This window comes from Amphiprion ocellaris, chromosome 14, assembly GCF_022539595.1.
Source record: "Amphiprion ocellaris isolate individual 3 ecotype Okinawa chromosome 14, ASM2253959v1, whole genome shotgun sequence".
Classification (NCBI taxonomy): domain Eukaryota; kingdom Metazoa; phylum Chordata; class Actinopteri; family Pomacentridae; genus Amphiprion; species Amphiprion ocellaris.
The window spans coordinates 18,243,314-18,265,565 of record NC_072779.1 but is presented as its reverse complement, the minus strand read 5'-3'; the positions used below and the strand labels follow the sequence as shown (position 1 = coordinate 18,265,565).

General features: G+C 39.1%; 1 protein-coding gene across 1 annotated transcript in view; it reads left to right on the top strand.

Moving 5' to 3' along the window:
- Positions 1-4,718: 4,718 nt before the first annotated feature.
- The window catches only part of fgf11b (fibroblast growth factor 11b), a 41,688-nt gene continuing 24,154 nt past the window's right edge, over positions 4,719-22,252 (top strand). The window contains exon 1 of the mRNA XM_023275414.3: positions 4,719-5,734. Within this exon, the coding sequence (XP_023131182.1) occupies positions 5,542-5,734 (193 nt within the window). The 5' untranslated portion in view covers positions 4,719-5,541. The remainder of the gene's footprint in view (positions 5,735-22,252) is intronic.

Genomic DNA, 22,252 nt, shown 5'->3' with positions numbered 1-22,252 from the left:
ACATGTTTGATGCAGACCAAAGACAGCTTCTGAGAAGGAGAACCCCAGACTAACTGGGAAACATGGTGGTTAATGGTTAAAATGTGATGGTTTGGGGTTTGCTTTACTCCCTCATTGACTTGACAGCTTGCAGTCATTGATTCAACTTCAAGAGTGCTTGAAGATAATATGAGTCCATCTGTCCGAAAGTTGAAGTTATACTGGATATGGTCCTCTCAACAGGATAATGATTGTAAGCATACAAGCAATTCTACCAAGGAGTGGTTCAAAAAGAATAAATAGAACTGAACGGATTGGTATTGCCAAGTCAAAGAGCAGATTTGAATGAGAAATATTGTGGAGAGATTTGAAACAGGCATTTACATGCATTCAAATATCATGAAAATGAATTTTACATGGAAGAGTGGGGAAAAATTGGAAAGCCGATTACAGAGACTGATTAACAATTGTACAAAATGTCTACAAGAACTTATCTCTACTCAAAGGGGAAATCATAGCTTCTGAGGAAGGATGTGTGCTTACTTTTGTTATAGAATGATATTAAATCTATTGGTAGTTTTGTCAATTAAATGAAAAATCAGGTTTTTACTGTGATCCTCTATAGACAATCTATCAAAGAAAAGATAATATCTTATTGTCCAAATACGTGACATAAGCCAATGATATAAGCCAATAATATCGATATAGTAAATGACTGGTTATATCCCACCACTATGATGAATAGAAAACAACCTTCACCATTTCATCAATGTAGCTTATCTAGAGTATATCATAAGTCTTTATTAGGTATGAGGGAGACTTTCAACAACGTAAAGTCACCAGCACCATACTCCGTGATTGAGTTGCTTTTTCTGAAACTGTTTTATTATTAATTTATGATTAATTTTCTTAAGCATCTGCATTACCATTTTTATAATAAAGAATAATAATTCTATTACAAGTTTTTTTTTTTTATGATTACATTTTTTTAAAAATCAAATGGTCCAGCTCTGGGGGGTTCAGGCATATGGGTTCTGTAAAGCGTCTTGAGACAATTTGACCTGTATTTGGCGCTACATAAATAAAATTGAATTGAATTTAATTGAATTGCATTGAATTGAATAATGGGAAAATGCTTGACTTCTGTCAAATCTGGTAACGCAGACCACTCATGCCCACTGTAATGCAAAGTTACCTCCAAAGCCAAACTTTGAGGAGAACTAGGACAAAATGTAGGGGCACCACTGAAACTGACATGCATTGCAACATACTGCAATTTTTGCCATCGATCGGTCCCTGGTCTGCTACAATGTTTAGGCTGGTGGTATGTGTCAAAATAAAAGCCCCATGAATGTTAGGACCCAAGGTCTGGAAGCAGAACATTGCACTGTAACGAAATGATCAATCAAAACTGTGTCTTTTGTGCTCTCTGTGATGTTCATGGACCAACGTCGGGGCTGAAATGTGGAAAATGCCTGATGCTCAGACTTGGTCCTGTGTGCAGACAAAACATTGTTCATATATATTACATTATTTTTCATAAAGGAGGGTTCATGAAGGTTCTTCTTATGTGACGTAAGTTATGTTTGGGCAGCACAATAATGTAAGACAGAGGCTTAAAGCAAGTGTCTCACAGCAAAAGCATGACAACCCTTCTTGCTGTTGTGCTTTATGAATGTTATATGTATAACAGGTTTGCTTTTTAACACTATTACCTGCTGATTACTCATCTGAACTGTTCTCAATGGAAATTTGCGACTGTAGTGGCACATAATCTCTTCTTGAGTAAAATGAATTGATAGTTTTATTGACAACAAAGGGTCAAATAAGGAGCGTACTTACAGACTGGACAAGGGTAGATGACATCCTGCACAGAACTGTTCCCATGCTGCTTTGCTTCGATGCATCACATTAACTCTCCACTCTAATCACTGTCAACCTCGCTCACACATACTAATTCGTGCTCCCTACCTGATTAAAGTAATTTCTTGTTTTTAAAAGCAATCCCAAATTTTGCAAATGCCCCAATATTTTTAAGACAATAGAGGCAAAAATATCCCTCAAATATTTTGTAAAGTTTCTACAATTACACTGGGTAACATGGAATTAAGTAAAAAGTGAGAATGATTATTCTGGGAAAACATTTCAATCAAGCCCTTCAAAAGAGGATATGCCCATAATACCCCCGGCTACCATGCAAATTGATACGCATGCAGGGATTGCGGAATGAATTGTTTTTAGCAAAACATCTGCATTTAATCCCCTTCTGTGTATTATTCAGATGATGAGAATTCATATATGGACACATGACAGAATACCGATTTGCTATTTTTATATATTTCATTTTGATTTATGCTGGATTTTGTTTCCTCCACTAAACCAACAAGGTTTCAATAATGACACTATAGCTGTAGGAATCTGCACAATAAATTGTGAATGTCATAAGAAGTAGGTTGAAAAGCGAGGTAGGTGTGAACAAATTATATCTGAGCAAGACAAAAGACTAGAATTAATATGGTAATAAATTGAAAATAACAAATGGGGGCTAGACAGTGTCCTGACATAATGGGTGTTTAGTTGTTAGTTGGGCTGTGTTCATACAGGTGATAGCTCTTAGGAAGAAATGAAAAGTGGCTTTAGTCTTAATGAGTCTACTTACTTTTTGGCACGAAATTTCATTATAATGATGGAAACATTTCTTAACCTTCAGACTGCCTAATGTCCCCAGAATCCCTACTTAGCTTTCTTTTGGTGTAACTTGGCATGTATTTGTGACTGGATAAAGCAAAAAGGAGGACAACCTTTTGGCAATGTGTGTAATGTGATGTCCATTAGGAGATTGATTCTTAACCCAAAGTAAGAAGACGAGTGAGTGGCTGAGGATGGTTGGAGAATGCAAAGGGAAGGGATCATTAGAAAAGGAGAGAAATATCGTTCCGGTTTTTCTCGTCAATACAAAGTGCATTATCTCATCTGCGGTTCCCTCCCTTCCGCCCCCGCCATGCCCTCGTCCCTCCGCAGAGACCAAACATCTGCTGTCACCTGTCAATCAAGTCCTGACAGACGGTGACCTTGCGCTGCATTGTTAGAAACGATTTGAATCGACCTTGCATTTTCAAGTTCCCTTCGCTGCTGGTTTTCCTGACAATTGGCTTGTAAAAGAGGTGCCATGGCAAATAAAATTGGATTGATTGGCGCTCAGATAAGTAGATTTATTGGGTTCTCATCTGAGGGGCTGGACTGGAGATGTTCATAGTGATGTTATATTCAGTTGTCCTACAAATTTAGTGATGAGATTTTCACATTAAGACCCTGACTTACCGAGCTAATGTATTAATCAGTGTACTTCGACAAGGATGCTAAACACATTTCCAGTTCAGACATAATCATATCACAAACATCCACATTACATGCGCTCAAAAGAGTGCAGTTTTTTAAATTTCATTTATACAAATAATTGTAAATGTATTAATAGGCCTGCTTCCTATTCTATTCTTGCAAACATGCTGTGTGTCTTTAATCAGGTTGTCTTTGTTTTGCGGAATGAAAGCGGTAAGCATAAACCTTGTTTTTGCCGCAACTCAACGCGATGACAAATGCTTGACTGCAGGGCATTGTCATTTACCAGCAGCCGCTTTTTTGTGGAAAAGTATGTCAGCATGATTTGTGCTCTATACTGATACTTGGTGAAGTTTGTTTTGTCCCAAAAATCTCTATTTTCAGCCCTATAATTTTTACATAAATGGATGTAGAACAAATGAGTTGTACTGCATGTACATGGTACATTATAGATGCATGTTTGTTGTTTTTGTATGGGAGAGCAGGAGTGTGTGTGTGAGTGTGTGTGTGTGTGTGTGTGTGTGTGTGTGTTGGCAGGGTTAGCTGTCTAACTCAATCTGTCCAAGCTCATGTTTCTGTCAGGGTTAGTGTAAGCCAGCAGTCAGCTATGTCAGACACTAAATGCCAGTTTTAGGGGAAAAAAGTCATTTTATTAGTTTCTTTTTTTTTTTTTTTTTTTAACATCCATTTCATATGTAAAGCTCAAGGAAACAAATCAAAGAGAGAACATGGAGGTTACTACTGTGCGAGCGGGTGTCACAGAAGAATACTAACTAGAGACACACAATTATACAGCCGGGAAGACTCCACAACAAAATATGCTGATTCGCTGGGTGTTTGGTGTGTGTGTGTTGTGTGGATGTGTGGGTGCATGTGACAGGAAGGTAGCACATGGTGATGCTGTTCCTCTTGAGGAGATAGAGAACTGTCACAATCTGCACCTCAAGCACTCTCTCCTTCTCCCTCCCCTCCCCTCCCCTGTCCTCGTCTCCCCCCCCGCACTGCCTCTCTGTTTCAGTAGGGCAGTCAAAATGATTGAGGCTTTTTTAGGGAGACGTTTCTGTAAAATAACAAAATTGCAGCCTCTGTGAAGTGGCTGTTACCCGTCTCTCCCCCACGTTTCCCTTCCTTTTCCTAGCCAAACTCATTCTCACACATCACAGCCTCTACCTCCCCCCTCCCTCGCTCCTTTTTTTTTGCTCTCTCCCCCCTTCTCTCTCTCTCCCTCTCCCTCTCTCATGAATGTCACCTCTACTGATGGTGGCTGCTGGAATTCACACACACATACTCTCACAACCACTCGCTGACTTTGGATGGGAGGAGGCGGAGGAGGAGGAGGAGGAGGAGGAGGAGGAGGAGGAGGAGGAGGAGGGGGAAGAGGAGGAGGAGGGTGTGGGGGTTCGGTGAGGACTGTGGGAAAGGAGTGTGCCATTGGAGGCAGAAGAGGAATCTCTGTCTGTCTGTGTCCATGTCTCCGCTCTGTTCCCGGCTTCATTCCGACAAAGACCGTCAATGTCCCGCCTGCTGTTCTACCTCTGGATTTAAGTCGGCTGGATTACCGCTCGCACTCTCAGCTCATTATTCCACGCTGCCACATTTAAATGGGAGGCAAAGTTGGACCTCCGTGGACTGCACAAATGGTGACAAACAGTTTGATTTTTCTTGTGCTTTTAAGAGCTTCCTAGCATTCAAAATGACCTCACTTTACTTCGGTAAAAGTGTTTTTATATGTAAAATAATTTGAGCTCCTTTTCTTTGGTATTGTCTATTTAAAGTAGGTTAGTTAATTTTTCAACATAATATCTAGAACTTGGCCGTTAAGGCACATTTTGGAGTGAAATATGAGTGGGGAAGAGGGGTAGAGATATGTCTCCATCTTTACCTTTTCCAAAGTCAATCATTGGTTTTAGTTTACATCTGAAAATGTGACTATGGCACTTTTTTATGTGTTCTGCTAGTGTCAGATTTTTGTTTTTTTGGTCAGCGTGGAGGCTTTACATTGGACTGCAGGTGAACTTGCATCTCTTCCAGTTCTTGCCTCTCCAAGGGAACCCTCAAACTAATCTCTTCCCTGTTAACCCACTTAGACGCTCGATCTCCCCTGTGGGGGCTTCTCTAGAACGTCCGTCCTACTCTAGTTTTTAAGGGAAGCAAAAGCCAAACCAGCAAAGGGAGTACTAGGCAAAAAGACACCCCCCTCCCAAAGGTGAGAGGGGGGGGAAGATGGCAGCTCTCGCCAGCTCTCTCATTAGACAGAAACGGGCGGTCAAGGACGACCAAGCCAACCGACCGGTAGCCAACAAGCGCAAGCCCTGTCCGAAGAGCAACAAGTCCCTGTGCCAGAAACAGATCCTGGTTCTGATCTCTAAAGTGCGACTATGCGGGGGTCGAAAAGGTCGAAACGACAAAAGACCAGGTGAGTCACTGCTATCGTTTTCATCTTTTCTGCTTGCTCTTTTTCCTGCTCTTATTTTGGGATATTTTGCCAGGAACCAAGGCTGAATTAATAGTTTATGTAAAAATTTAAAATCGGAACAAATGATATCTTATATTTAATTAAAGAGAATTAATCTACAATATAAAATTCAATAATTCAATTTGTAGTCATAATGTCCAGCTTCAAATTCAATGAATTTTACTTCAGTATAGAGTCAATTTCTCTACTTTCAATTTGAAAGAGTCCCACGGGTTTATTTAGTCGATCAAAAAGCTGTTGAGTGCTTTTTCATGTTACTCTGTCCTCTTTTATCTCCTGTGCAAACAACAGGGTATTTGAAACAGCAGATTAGCACTGTATCAAAATACATTTCCATTTGAACCAAGACATCACCCAGCACGGCACCTGCTTTTTATGCAGAAATACTGTTTACGATTCACAGTTAAAACCCATCACATTAATATTTGCTGCCATCATAGCTCATAAAAACTAAGAGTGTCATGTTAGCAGGTCTTTTCAGGGCAGACTCCTGCAGCTTCACCTGTTTGATGCACTGACCAATGTCAGTCAATGCACTCATCCTTGCATGGTAAAACAGCATAAATTGCAGTGTCAGTGCAAAAGTAAAATGACTTGTCACACAGAGAGTGAAGCGTTTGCATAACCAAATACACAATATGGGGGACTTGTATCAAGAATAAATTGTGAAATTAGTTAAAAGCCATCATCACAGTTTCCTGTGCTGGTTTTGTCAGATTTTCTGATGTACTTGCTCTTTGAAAACACAACTTCAAGTCTGAGGCTCTGAATGAAGATTTATGTGATGTGGTGCCAAAATCACTTTACCTCTTACCAACTTGCCAATGGAACAGAAAAGCATGCAAGAAAATTGTATATTTTAAACACTACTATCTCCTTTTAGTATTTTTAAATTATACAATGTCTTGCTTATTTTAACATTTAATAGAAAGCTTTTTACATTTTTTCCATATTTGTTTTTTTCTAAATACATCGTTGCGTTAATTAAGAAGAAAGAATAAAATAATTTCTTAATCTGTTCTTGACATTCTCTTTTCTCCTTTGGTGTGAGTGGTAGACTGCTAAATTTAATTCATTACTGAGGAATGTTTTGCCTTTTTCATGCACAATTAGTAAGAGTGGTATGCCCAAGTTAAAATATGCATAATAAAGAAATGTCGCTGAACAAACATCCTTCATAAAGAGGCCACATACTTTCATGGCTGATTAGGGAAGAAACTGTGAATTTAGAGTGTTTTTTCCCCCCCGGAGTTTCTGACTGCATCTAAGCAGATTGAACATGAGAATGATGAGTGATGAGCAGAGCTTCGTGCTTGATGAGGACTTTCATTTCAGTCTGCACCCCTTTGCTCACATATGTTTCCCATGCTTCAAACAGCAGTGCAATTCAAAAAATCTGAAGTGCACCAAAAGACTGATGTGCTGCAGATATGATACAGTGCAGTACTTATTGAGTATGGTCTGGCAATTTGTGTTTTTAGTCTTACATCCTCTTCAGTGGAATTTATGGTACCGTCTGATAATACAAATTCTCTGAACTGGCTCAAAACATTTAAATCCTTCTGTCATTAAAAGTGAAATAGCTTTCTGCCAGTCACATCTGTTTCAGGGGTATATAAACCACCATGTCTGTACTGCTTACACAACAATTTTTTAGACAGCAAATGTGACGTAACAATGACAACAAACTATAACTGTAGCTGTATTTCCTAGAAAAACTGTATTATGATCATTATTTTGGATCTGTTCCTTATAGCCGAGACAATCCCTGCTTTTTATGAAACTGGCAGTAAGTTGTTTACATAATGCTACCAGATGTTCAGCGCTGCAGTGGCAGCGAGGTTGATTATGGACATGAATGAAGAGGCTCAAGTGACAGTTGTTACCACGATGGCTTCATGAACATGTCACCAGTGTCCTGAGATATCCCATTCACTGTTTGGGCTAAATGGTCTATGTGACGCTGTTTGATGTTTATAATACTAGAGGAACGTTTACAGTCCACTATTTGTAAATGTCTATGTTGTGTAGAGAAAGAAAGAGCTTTGTAAAGTATGTTCTAGTGCTTGTTCACGTTCTCAAATTTTCAATTAGAGTCGCATTTTTATGCCTCAAAATGTAATAAAAGCACAAACTATAGAAGGGTAAATAAGAGTAAGAATAACGAGTTTACAGCCATGCTAGTGGCTCTGTTAGGCTAATTCTACCATGACAATATGCTTTATGACAATGTTGGCATGCTTACAATTAGTAGGCATAATGATTACTCATGTATCCTCTTTATCAACCTAATTTACCATGTTATCATGCTAATATTTGCTCATTTGCAAATACAAATCACATATGAGGCTGATGGGAATATCATTAGTTTTGTATGTATTTGCTCATAAACCAAAGTATTGGACAAACTGAAAACCAGAGCTGTTGATAACTGACCAAAGTAAGTGGACTCAAGCTCTGGCCACTGTGGATTTATGTCAAATCATCTAATAATGTTGGATCAAAATGGTGGACAGACCAAAGGGCTTGATTTTATGTCCTCAATCATGTGTTATAAACACACCTCTAATTAAGTGTGTTACTTATTAATTGTTAATCGCTTAATTGTCGTTGCTAATTTAACTAAATAAAAATATATTAACCAATAGGGCAGAAGACAACAAGCAGGCATGTCAGGAAATGTATTGTAGATGTACTTTAGGGCCACTTGCCCCTTGTTTAATAGGATGGAGTTACAGGTGTGTTTGCTGATTGTCCGTGAAAACAAGTACATCTACCTGCTGTCTAACCGCTAATAGTGGCAGTCTTGTTGATGAACTCTGCAGCATCAAGGTATCTGGTACCTATCCAGTTTAGCTAGCTACCTATGGGTCATGTTAATGGAAAACTAGAATTTTTAAGGAATAGTATAGGCCAGGAGCTGGGTGTCTGTTAGCAGAGAGCTAACACTGTTAACATTCAGGAGCATCAGGATTCAGGACTGATTACATGCTTCTAACAGCATTCAAACAAAAGTGATGAAGTGATGAAGCGATGATGTGTTGGCAACGCTCTGCTCTGAGTATAAATACATTTTAGAGGTGGAAGTAAATACTGACAGACTTACTGGACTGACAAGTTGCTATAACAATATTTGTTGACATCTGTTCTAGTTGAGCATTTGTTTACAGCAGCTGGACTACGTTTACTACAGTGAACAAGTGATTCCATTATGTAGATCAAGTATGATGATTATTTTGATGTAAAAACATTCAGACTCAAGTCTGTTGCGAAAAGATTATTAACACTAGAGGTCCACTTCATGTGGACAATTTCAACTTGCTAGCTTGTGTTTAATACTTATTTTGTCAGGCCAACTGTTGACTTTTTAATGAAGTCATTTTCCTATCTAATTTATAATTCAAGTAACCTGATGTTTACTTTGTTCCTCATTTTCTTCATGTAACTGAGCCATGTAAAAATGCAATTAAATGTAAAAATAATGCAAAAAAAAAGAGTGACATGAAACTTGCAAGTCACATGACATTGACACAGCACAGTAGAAAAGAATGGGCAAAAAAAAAGTCAATATCTTACAATTTCATAGCCTTTATGCAAAGTTAATATATTTCACACTAGGAGCTAACGTAGCTATTACAAATTTTAGTGTTACACTGCGTTGTTATAGTCAATAACATTTTATGTATTCACAATTAAACTAAGTCCTGGATTGCTTAGAAACTGATTTAAATAATATGGTTAATTTCATTAATCAACGACAAGAATATTAGACATAACCAGTAAACTCAGTCAGTTATGAATCTACTGTAGCCTTATTCGGACTTTTTAACATGCAATGAAGGGTTTTCCCTGGAGGATAAGTCTGGGGATCATTAACGTTAATAATGAGTCATCCTGTGGAGACCACAAACTTTCAGGTCTAAAAAGTGAACCAGTACAGAAGTGCCTTAATTCTACATTTGTTCTATCAGCCGGCAGGAGGTGAATCCTCCAGCAGCAAAAACAAGTCTGACTGAATAAACGTCTATAAGAACATGACCCTACTTCCTGCTTGATCTGTTACCTCAGTTAACATTTTCCTAACAAGTTTATGGTCTCATTCTTTAGTTTTGAATCTCCTTCAATATAGCATGGTGTTTATTTTGTAAATTATCGACCTACTGACAATAAAACAGACGATAAAGCAGGGTATGTTTAAGGGCAGCATGACTGACCACCATATCACCGTGCATAGTGTCCTTTGGTTCTCAGTCAGATCTACCCCTCGTTTACCATGACCAGTTTGAAAAGAGAACAAAGGTGACGGCAAAATGTGAAACTGAAAGGTTTAAAACGGTAGATTACAAACCAATAGATGATGTCATGGTGGCTATGTCGATGGCTTATACACAATCTATGGCATATGCCAACCTGCTGGAATTAGTAGATTGACATGGCCCTTTGCTTTATTGGTAATGTTGCAACTGACAGGGAATAAAAATAAAACCTAATACATCTTTAAAAAAAAAGGTAAAACAAAAGCGTTTTCAAATTGATGGGAAAGAAAATCAATTGACCTTTATACAGTGCTGTGTGAAAGACGGATTTTGAGAAGATATATAATGTATACATGCTTTCTGAATTCTGTGGTTTTGAAAATGGCTTAAAGATTAGGGATTAATATTCCACATGTACACCACATGCATCCCACATGCTTATCTTTTGTAACATGTACATCGCCACTGGTTAATACCAGGAAATACATTTAGACATCTTCTCTGTCCAACACAGCCATCACAGGAGTCTGTAAATTCTCTACCAGTTGTGTTTTTTGAGAGGAGGAGAGTTTCAGCTGTCATATTAGCATCACACGAGCACACATAAGCAATATGTATTACTCTCATACAGCAACCAAATACAACAATGATAGGGGACGGACATAAACCCTGTTGTCTGTACATGCCCCTGGCACAAATCGCAGACAAGATTTGCCCATGACACACCACGGCATTTACCCGATTTTACCTGCCTCTGTCCTCTTCATCACCCTTCTCTAGGTAACCTGTGCAGTTCCTTACTCTATAAGAGACCCTTTCAAGTGGTCGTTCTCCCACTGTCAGTGATCTGCACTGCTGCCCTCATTTCAGATCAATTCAACTCATTAATGTATAGTGATTAATCAATAATCCCCCTCTTAGTTTGTTCAAGGTGGAATCTGACTTGAAAAGGGAGGGATATCGAACTGCCTGCCCCTGTGTATCACCTTTAGTACCTTTCTCTAAGTTAGATCATGTGAGCACATAGTCTAAGCATACACGTGTGCATTGAAGTGAAACTTGCAAAAAAATAAAATAAAAATCCACAGACAAACACCGCAGATGTTCACATTCAAAGTCAGTGAGAAAAACATTAAAACAACTACTTGGACTTTGGTAGGGGCAAAATGTTTCTAGACTTTACAGAAGAATTACCATAAAAATACAAATACACATTAAAAATAGCAACACTATCAGCTGAGTCATTAGAAACTAATGCATGCAAATATAGTGCAGAGCTAGACATCTTGTGGCATTGAGTGTGCTGTTTGGCATGGAGGTACAGTAGTATGTTGTAAGAGTAAGCATCCGAGGGGCCAGTCGACGGTTGGAGCACAAATGTAGGCTCCGGCTGGCGGGCAGCAGACCGGGTTACAAGGAGAGATCCAGCAAAGGATAGCATTAAGCTGACCCCAAGAGATCAGGGCCACAAACTCGCTTACTCAACAACACCTGATCAGACAATGCAGTGTTAGGTAGCTTCTCATCAGAACTTTACTGACTGTGACAGGGGTCAGAGAGAGAGAGAGAGAGAGAGACACAGAGACAAAGAGGGAGGGGAAGTCTGCGGAGGTAAACACAAGCTTATAGAGAAAACTAACGGTATTACTGATATCAGAGAAAACTGTATCAAAAGGTGGAGGTGGACGGCAATGATGGGGGTGGACACAGATAAAGAGGTAATCAAAAACACAGGAAGAGAAGTAGAGAGAGATACCAGTGGAGATTACAGGGAAGGTGAGTGGGACTGCAAAGAGGTGTGAATCAGCCCGTCATAGAGGCAGCATGTGGAGAAGAAGATGAGATGGGAAACCATGGGGCTGGATATTAAGTGTCACTGCAAAACAGCTTCCTTCAGTTATCCTCTTGTTTAATAATCTGTCTACAAAGTAGGTGGACCTTAATTGAACGTTCAACATTGTCCGTCCCTTGTAATAAATGCTGACATTTTTCTAGTTAGTGGAAGTCGGGTGAGTGGGTCAAGTCTGGTGTACTGCTTACAGAGGCTTAAATAAACAATACTGTCAAGTGGAAATAATAGTCCTTTTTAAACAGGGAACCTGCTTTACTGCCATTAAAGAGACCCCACATAATGCTTGCTTTACTTGTTTGCACTGAACCAATTAGGTTCACCAAGATGCTGCCACAGTGTGTGATTTTAGATACTTTGTCGGCATTCCAAAATCCAAGGCGTGACGTGTAACATAAGAACACGGGCTTTTTAGTCAGACATAGACCAAACGTATGAAAAATGTGAATACCTGAAGCAAGGTGTTTCTTTCAAAACAATAATGGCAGGTCAACTGAGTGCTTAAGTGTCTCTGCTAGCCATTTACGAGAGCAGCATTTTTTGCAGGTTAGTTGCTGACTGCTTCTTAAGAGATTTTTAACTTGTAAGAGGTAAGTCAAAGACATAACATGTTGTAAAAGTGTCCTATCCCTGTCCCACCATGAAAAGAGCTGTGTTTGTGCAGAGCTCTGCTTCCAATCTCTGCAGGCATAGTGGGCGTGACAACTACTTTTTGCCTCTCATATGATCACCACAATTTTATTAGTGGCAAAAACATCCAAGATCATCCACAGATTGTTCATAGAGCAGACACATAAAAGGAAATACGGCACTGTTTCGTTTAAACAGCCAACACTCAGGCCAAACCTACAGACACCAAAGTCGGTCAGTAAAAGATGTTTTACCTATGCAGACCAACAGAGCCAATCTGATATGAAACTATATAAACATACCATAATACAATAATTTATTCCAATTCTTTCATGGAGTATTTTCACATTCTGCACTGCCTTGCATTGACGTAGGTAAAATGTTTAAAGTTTTTCTGATTCATTTAAGAAATTACATTTTAAATTCTATGTGCTGTCATTCATTATTACATTAAGTACTTAGCATTTTTCTGTGTAGCTATCGAAGTGTAAGGGCAGGTAGTGTGTCAAGGTCACAAATTTGGGTCCATGATTACCTCTGCTACCAACTCAATGACAAAACAACAATGACGACCGTTCCCATTTCTGTGTGTTTTATACAAAATTTCAAGGCAGACTAACAGTACAACATGCCTTTCTAGAACAGGCTGTATAAAAGAGGCTTATGCTTATATGCTACTAAACTGCTATGCCAATTGCAGTTGGAGTATTTTTGACAGCAAGAAATGTTACATTGTCGTGCCACACGGATTATCTCAAGAGTTGGTTTAGGAAATAAAAGACTGTGGCATTAGAGACCCTGGTTCACATACTGACTCCCTTGTGTGATTGGGTTAAAGGTCCTAAAAATATTTATTTTTTTCTTGTTGCGAACAATGGGGTCTTGAACAATTAAACAGCTGTGCAAACTAGTAGGACATAAATCTAATTTCTAGGCAACACAACCACAAACTGTTGCAATGCAATAAAAAGCACTCGAAGCGTGCTGAAGATGTTAAGAAAACTGTCTCTCAGCAAGCCCAGTCAGTCAATTAAAAGCTTCAGTAAAAGCTCTTACCAAACACAGACAAAAGAACTTAATTCTGGTGTCTGGTCAGACAGCTAATCTGATTCACTTTTACTGGAATTGAAGTAACAAGACCAGAGTTCATCAAAATCGGAGACGATTTCGAACAACAACATCTGGATGACACAAACAAAAGATTAGTGCTTGATTGCTGTTGATGTCATCCGACCAAAGTTTGAGGATTTTCAGCTTTGAATAACCTTTGCTTCATCCAAGGAGATCTAAAATTAGTAGTACCAAATGGTGTTTACGAGGATGGGATGCAGCTGTATATGTGTAGAAGTAGGCAATCTAGTTCATTAAATTTTGTCTAACATGAAGCACAAATATTTGACCTTTAATCTTTTGGAGTGTATACAAGGAAAACCAACTCAACATAAATTCTGAGATCTAGTTTTGTATTTATTATCATTCTAAAGGTTGATCTGAAGTCTGAGCAAATAAAGTCAGTGGACATGAGGAGATCAGGTTCTTTTATTTGTGTGAGTATTACTTCAGTCAGAGTTCAGATGTTAGCTGGGGAAACCATATTCAGCTGCAGAGAGCCTGTTGATAATGGCCTTAAGTCTCATTCAAAGTGAGGTGGGTGGAAGGATGTGTGCACAAAGAGCACCCTTTTGTTTCCTGTCCTCCTGGAGATATCACCTTAACCTCCCACACATACCTCCTAAATTCAATCTGTGGGTGCTTTGATTAAAGCTGACAAGGGTGGATCGAATTTATCTCTAACAAGAGAAAGACAGTGAGGATGGACGACACCTATAGAGGAAATGATGAGAAGACAAGGAGAGGGAAATGTAATGTGAGAGGAAGAGGGTCATAAATGGGAGACACACTGAAAGGGAATCAGAGAGCGTGCTGATTGGAAACCTAAAAGATATATTTGCATGAAGCAGTAATTGATAAAATCTAATTGCTACATTTTATGAAATGCTAGAATAAAAGCCCACATGGCTGTGTTCACACTAGTAGAGTCTGGCTAATTCTTGACGAGGGAAGATATTTGTGTCTGCATTTCAAACTCCTCGTCATTCATGTACTGTCCAGTCCAAATAACTAGGCACCAGCTTTTCTGTTGTTACATATAACTCTTCATGAGAACAAGAGGGCCAATAAACCTTCAGAGTTTCCACTTGTTCAAAACTGTGAGGTTTCTGCACCATTTGTAAGTGCTGTTTGGTAGGCAAGTGTGACAAGAGCAGCTCAGTCACAAACATGGAAAATTGCAATAGAACACTGTTCATCTTAAGAGAAAACACATAAAACGCTGTTCAGCACCAAGTCTTACTACATTTGTTTGCTTCTCTCTTGATCTCTGAGCTCACATATATTGTATTTTAACCCAGCGAAATTAAAAGTAGTTTTCATTTAACCATTCTTCTGTTTTTGTTGTTAGACAAAAGAACAAGTATTAAATTGTTATCCTGATTTTAGAACCCCTTTATCTGACAAACTCACCACATACATGAGTTAAGGCTAGGGCTGGCCCAAATAGCAATTCCTGGGCTCCGAATATTCGCATCTCAAAATGAATATCCAGATTCTACTGGAATGACCGAATATTCGGACATTCGGGTCCAGCCCTACTACAACTGCTATGCTGTGAATTCAGCGATACTTGTACAGAATTCAAACCTTCGACCTAAGTCAGAGAACAATTACACAATGTCCTTGTGTAATTGTTTCCTGACTTCTCTCTCCATTTTTGTCTTTATCTATACAGGCCTAGCTTTTTTCACCTTACTAAGGGGTTTATTGAATTTCTTTTGGATTTGCACTACTGACTTATACAAGTCAATTTTTATGTATTTTTATTATGTTGGAGTTGCCAGTTTAACCCTACAGTTTTCAACTATATTTTGTAGGCCTAAATCTTTGCTTACATTCCAAACTGTGCTGAATTATACAATGATGTTCAGTTTGTCAAAATAAAGTTCACTTAAATGCAATAGTCATTTGCATTGATTGCCATTTGCGACTAATCAATAGTCTATGGATTACTCCTTTAAAAAAATAGTGATTACTGTCAGGTCCAGCTCTCTCCACTTAGTGAATACCTGTCCTAAGTTCACTCTTTTATCTCAGTTTCTGTTCACCTTCTTTGCCTCTTTGGACAGCAGGACTCTTTTACTTACAGACACAATTTCATGGCATACCATTCATTCTTTTTTCTGTTAATCAAGCCTTCATTTTTCCAAGAGATTTCAGACCCAGTGGCTGACAGAAATGCAAAGTGAAAGCGGGGCTTACAGGGAACCACGGGAAATGTTGATACTATTACTATTCCACAGTTATTGCACTGTGCTACCAACATTTACTTCATAATGTTAAAGCAAAACTCTTCTTTTGCCATTTTAAGAGAAAATCCAAACATAGCAATGCAGCGTTTGGTCACACTGCCTCCAACTAAGAAGAAAAAAAATAGCCCACTTCAGGAAATGTTACATGATTTTTAAAATGCCATGAACCAAATGTTAGTGGGTTATTAACATATTCCCCAATACTATGCACAGAATCCACAACTGGTTCAGACAAATGCATTACAAATAGCAAAACACATAGCTCATATTTCCAATCGGAATAATGCATGTACTTTCTATTTAAACACACACACATGGATTTTCTTATTTTGCTATTATTGCCCTTGAGACTACATTGAAGGGGAATTTTGCACCATTTCTTGAGCTGTTGAGAAGATACAGTTCAGGAACTTGCTCCTGAACGAAACAAAGAACAGTGGAGACAAAAGAGGAATACTAACACCTTAAGTTATGCTAAGTCATGACATTTCTGTGGAGGAAAAAATATAGTATTTATTTTGTTTTCCTCGCTTTTTTAAATGATTTTTCTGTAGCCCTTTAGTGTTTAATGAAGCATCTGGGTTGTGCATTCCTCACTGGCATGCATGTTTGCATATATATACACTGTACATTCAGTTGTTTACGAATATTTATGTGCCTGCGTGTTTGTGTTTGTATCTGTACGTTTCTATTCAAATGCAGCTATATATGTATCGAAACTGTGTCAGCTAAACTTAATCTCACACAATGTCGGGCTGAAAATCTACAATGGATTCCCTCCTCCAGTGAGAAGCTGCCCTTAAGCGCCTCTGCTCATAGTTTTCTTCTTCTTCTGTGTGGGAAAAGCGCAGTGTGTACGGACTATATCTAAGCACTTCTACAAGTAAATCAATGCAAGTTCCAATTCTAAATCTTTTCTTGTCCATCACCATGTTGTGTAGCTTTGTTGCGTGTTCACTGGTGTGATCATCACACATTCTGACAGAGGTCTGGACCCCTGTGGGAGTGCAGAGGATGTTTGTCTTTGTTTGTTCTGCATATATTAAAGTGCCTATTTGTGTTCTTGCTGTAGGGTCCATGGGAGAAAAGGATAGGTGAGGTGCGAGGCTCGGCGGTCATGCTCCCCTGCTTCTGTGTTTTTCTATGTAGCTCATGTGAAGGCAGCATTGAGGAAAAGGATTTCCAACTGAAGAAATTGAATTTGGTGCTGTAATGTCACAGACAAAGCTGTGAGTCTGCAGAAGGGTGCTGCCCCACGTCACTCTAAATCCCCTGAGCTGAGCACGTTGTTAACTGTCACTGATATGTTCCTGTCACAATGCTAATGAAGCACATACATGAATATTGAATGTGTCAGGGAAGCAGTGTGATTCTTATTTGCTCCCGCTCATATTTGACATGCTCTTGTCAGCACCATTAATAAGCACCTATAACTCTGCCTCACTCTTGTGAACTGCTGCCATTGTCACGTGAAATGATTTATGAAGCCTTGAATTCAAATTAAGAGGCCAGTGTTGAAGTTGCAGGTGATACGATACACCTCATTCATTCCCATTCTTTCTTTAACCTCGCCTCTGTCCTGCCATCCCTCTTCAACACCATCTACAACATCCTTTCTCAATATTTCTTCCCCCTATCTCCTCTCCGTCCCTCTCACGCTTGTCACATTGTGCATCTTCATATCGCTCTATCGCTCCATCACTGCCCTCTCACGCTCTTGCTGTCCTTCCCTCTTTTATTCCTGGACAAATGTCGCATATTCCTCGGTCTTGCCTCCAAGTTGTAAGCTAGCTTTCATGACTGCATTCCTCCCTTGCTCATCTTCTTCTCTCCCCCTCTATCTTCCCACAAGGTTGATAATTACTAGCAACACTGTAGAGCTCATGGCCCAGTTTAGAAAAGAAAAAAAAAAAGGAGGAACTGTGTTCTCCTTTTATTAGAGGCAAAATCAAACACTACACAAGAGACAGACTCCTTCGTTTTCGGAATGTGTGGTGCAGTTGCTAACACTCCATGCATGCATACATACATATAGAGAGGGGGTGGGGGGAGAGTATAGAGTGAGCAGCTGAAAGTGAAAAAGAGGCTGATGAGAAGGAACGGTAGAGACAGGGAGTCCTGAAAATATCAGCCAAGGAAAACCCCCGTTGTTTGGTTGGGTCAAAGCAGAAGAAGAAGAAATGCCCTTGGCTGCTCAGTGAAGCAGGCCCCCAGTAATTACCTCCAACCTTATCAAGAGGAGCTCGGCTGTAGGGAGATCAGCCAGCGACATACTGAGCTCAAATCAAGGCAGATAAATACATTAGTGTAATGATAACCAACACCGAGCCATACACTATGCTGATTAGCGATAAACTTCAACCACTGCTTTTTTTTCAGAGCAATTACATAGCAGCAAAGGGTTTAAGTGTCCTTGATGGCAGCTGTGATGCATGAAGTGATTACCTTGGGTTCTTATGTGCATTGACCTCATTTATACAGAGACACACATAATTGCTGTGTGAATGGTTGTACTGTAGGCCTAGGCTCCATTCTCCCCCAGGTGATTTTCAAAATTATTATCAGTGATGAATGTAAATTGATGAGGGGCATCCCTGTGTAAGCCTCATAGCGGTTTCTGCTGGGATTAGAGGCAAACTCAATTTAATAAGCAAAATGCTCTCAGGACTATGATCTCATGCTTTTCCAAAACTTACCACTTACTTAATAATCACTTCATCTCTCTGTCTGTAAATAGTAAATTTAATGTTGTTACATTTATTCCCAACAGAAATAGAACTAGACAAAATAACAGTCAGCTCATAAAATCATATTTGTGCAGCAAATGTGGGCCAAGGGTTGTATTAACATTTGCATGCATGCATTTTTGCGCATTTGCTAATTTTCAGTGTCAGATGAAAGAGTATAAGACTTGCAATACAGTGCATATACAGTATCTATTAAAGTCACATCCCATGAGGCACTGTTTCTACACAGTCACTTTCTTGCTTGTCAACTGCAAGTTATATTTCCCCTCGTGTGGAGAGGTCACTTGGAAATGGGCCTGCTGATGAGTCAACATGTTGTCGTGTGCGCTGACAACATCTATGTGCTGATGTACATAAACACACAGGGAGTTCTCTCTGACCCACACTCTACTGACCTGGATCAGCGAATGTTTTCTGTCACTCAAGCCCACACGTGTCCCAGGAGTGATGAATGTAGTCACACACACACACACCTCCTCTCCACGGGAAATACCCAGGACAGTGGAGGCTGCACGTTGTGTTTCTGGCATATCTAGTGAAAGCTCTGCAAAGCAGATGTAGGTGTGTTCACCCTGAAAGATTATGTGCTGTCCCTGCTGTTCTTGTAACTACAGAACAGGGTTGCCCCTCACCTTAGATAACTCACAGCATATAGGATACATATGGGAAGATTTATGACCATTACGAGCAGTTTCCATTGGCTCACGAGAGAAGTTTTTGTAAATAAGTCATCACTTTGGATTACAGAAAATCTGAGAAAACTTGGCATGAGTTAGGGAGTGAGGGCTCATCTACAGTCTCCATTTTCCTAAAATGAAAACAAGCTTGATTTTATACCAGGCTTTCAATGTCAGCCTGCTCCTTTTTCAATCATAACTCACTGTAAAATGCATTTTCTCCTTTCACAGAAAAGTAATTGCATGTGCAATTCATGGTTCCATTTTCAACCTCTCAGAAGACCAAAATTCTCACGTATTGTCAGTAATGTATATGTACAGCAATGAGCTACAGCAGTAAAGCCTCTTGCTTAATATCATGAGGTTTCCCCGAATGCTGCCAGAACAGCTCTGAGACAGTGGACCACAGACTGGGGACATCCTGCGGTATCTGGCACCAGGATGTTGGCAGTGGATCCTTTGGGTCTTCTGGGTTGCAGGCTGCATCAACACCATTGTTATGTTCCTCAAGCTGTTCCTGAGCAGGTTTTGAGGTGTGGCAGGGTGCACAAGGTGTGGCTGGTGGTATGTGTCAAAGTACTATCCACATGAATGCCAGGACTCAAGGTTTCCCAGAAGAACAGTACAAGATTCACTTCAGTGGTTTTAATATTGTGGCTGATCTGTATGTAACACACTGACTTACCTACAGCTAAAACCCCTAGATGAACAATCAATTAGTGGACTCACAGACAATCTGTAAATATTACCTTAATTGTATTTTATTTATCATTAAAAGCCATTTTGTTTGTAAGTTATAGGGTTTCTTAAATTACTGTATTTTAATTTATGTTCAAATTATTTTATCTAACAAATCATCTTCCCTATACAGGAAATTTTAATGTTTTTATTGAACCCACTGTGGTTACACCTTTTCTCTGTTAGCATATCTTTCTTTTTTTCATTTCTCCATCTTCTCCCTTTGCTTTTCAAATTTGATTTGATGTCATTGGAAAACAAGGCCGTTCCTAAACGGTCTCTCAAATATAAAGAAAGCTTTAAAGAATTAATTAATACATGTTGCTAATGGATTAATCAAATTCAATCATTTTTCACAGATTGTCAGAAACTTCTGTTGTCTGATAAAATAAGCATTTTGAATGTGTCTTTTTAGACTAATAATGTACACTTCTCACTGTTTTCTGATGTTGCATAGAAAGATAGTGTGCCACAAATGTGAAAATTGATTATTATCAATTATCATTACTTGCATAACTAATTTTCACTACATGGAATTTACATGTTGGATGAAATATTGACATGTACTACTAGAAAAGTACCAGTATATCAGAAGTTCTCAATTCAAATTCTTAAAGTTTTCTACTTAATCATGATCTTTACTAAATTTTGGCTATACATTTAGACCAATCTATTTACAGAGGGTATTCTTTTCATGGAAATAACCTCAGAATATCTAATTTTGACACAGAGTGAGCTTTAGGGGTTTAATCAATGAGTGGAGAGGGACCTTAAGTAACAGAACCAAAGTACCATCGGTCAAAAGTACTTAAAGTATCAAAAAACGGGGGGAGAGGAATGCACCTCGTAACTGATAGTATATGTGACATTTTTGCATTGGTAACACTGATGCAACAATCTGTAAGTGGCCTTTTACTGTTGTAATTGGCTTAGATACAGTTTGGCAATTGGAACTAATAACAGCTCTCGACATCTGAAATGAGACAAGTGGCTCTAACTTAACACTGCTGATTATCAGGCAAGCCAAAAAGTTTAGGAGCCACTGATTGAATCTTCAACTGGATATTTTATTTTATGACTTTTTCAAACAAGGACACTTACATTAAAAAGCAACAAGTTGCTTCACCTGTCAGATAAATACTACACAGTGTAAGGTATATCATTTCCCTTTGAACGCCATGAATAATAATTAGCAGCAGAAAATACCAATGCTCAATTAAAGCAGTACCTCAAAACTATTTGCAAGTAGCGTATTTGATTAAATTTACTTAGGTACTTTTTACCACTGCATCACAGGGAGTCTCACATCAGCATTAAATCTGTTTTGGTCAGGGTCTCATAAAACCATTGCTGCTGTGCCCCCTTGCCATACTAAATATTATCTTACTGTTTGAATACTAGTACGCCCTACCATATCAAAATCACTACACATGACCTTTGAGTCAGTAGCTCTCAGAGTTATCATCTTCCCTGCTTACCCCTCTGGAGCACTAGAGACTGCATTTGCACACTACACATCCTCATGATACAAACACTGGCTTTTTGCTCATGTAAACAACTCTGTGCTTTGCTAATCCAACCAAAGGTAGACTGCTGTCACAGTGTGTCACTATCTGTCACTGTGCTCCTCCAGGGCTCACAAAAATGGAAAAAGTTGACTTGCCTAATAATGTGCGCTCTCTGCACTGTGGATCGGACGCAAACCACTGAGTTTAAATGGGTATTGCACCAATAAGTAACACATGAAATTGAGTTTACTCGTCACAAGGAGTATTACTCGGCTTGTGAAAACAGTGGTCCTCATTGACTCTGAGGGGGAGCTTCCAGGAGTTTAAAAAAGAAGTAATCTTGATAATGTCATCGGGGTGATCTATTTGGGCTTAACACTTAACATTTTGAACAGAAAGCCTGTGTTTGCAAATTAAAGTCGTGAGCTTTAGAAGAAATGGGTAGATCAAATGAAAAAGCTGTCTATTTGCATTCTGGGAAATGTAGGATGTTTTTGTGGAGCCTAAGTCATATAACAGACTAAAAGTCAGGGATTTCTCAGACTCTGCTGCGTCATGTGTCTGTGTCAAAGTATTATGCAGACAGATGCTGTCAAGATAGTGGGAGGGGAGCAGTTAGAGTGCACATGGCGATTGTTGTGCATCTCTGCTATTTGATGGCACTGAGCTGAATCAGTGTTATGATTAT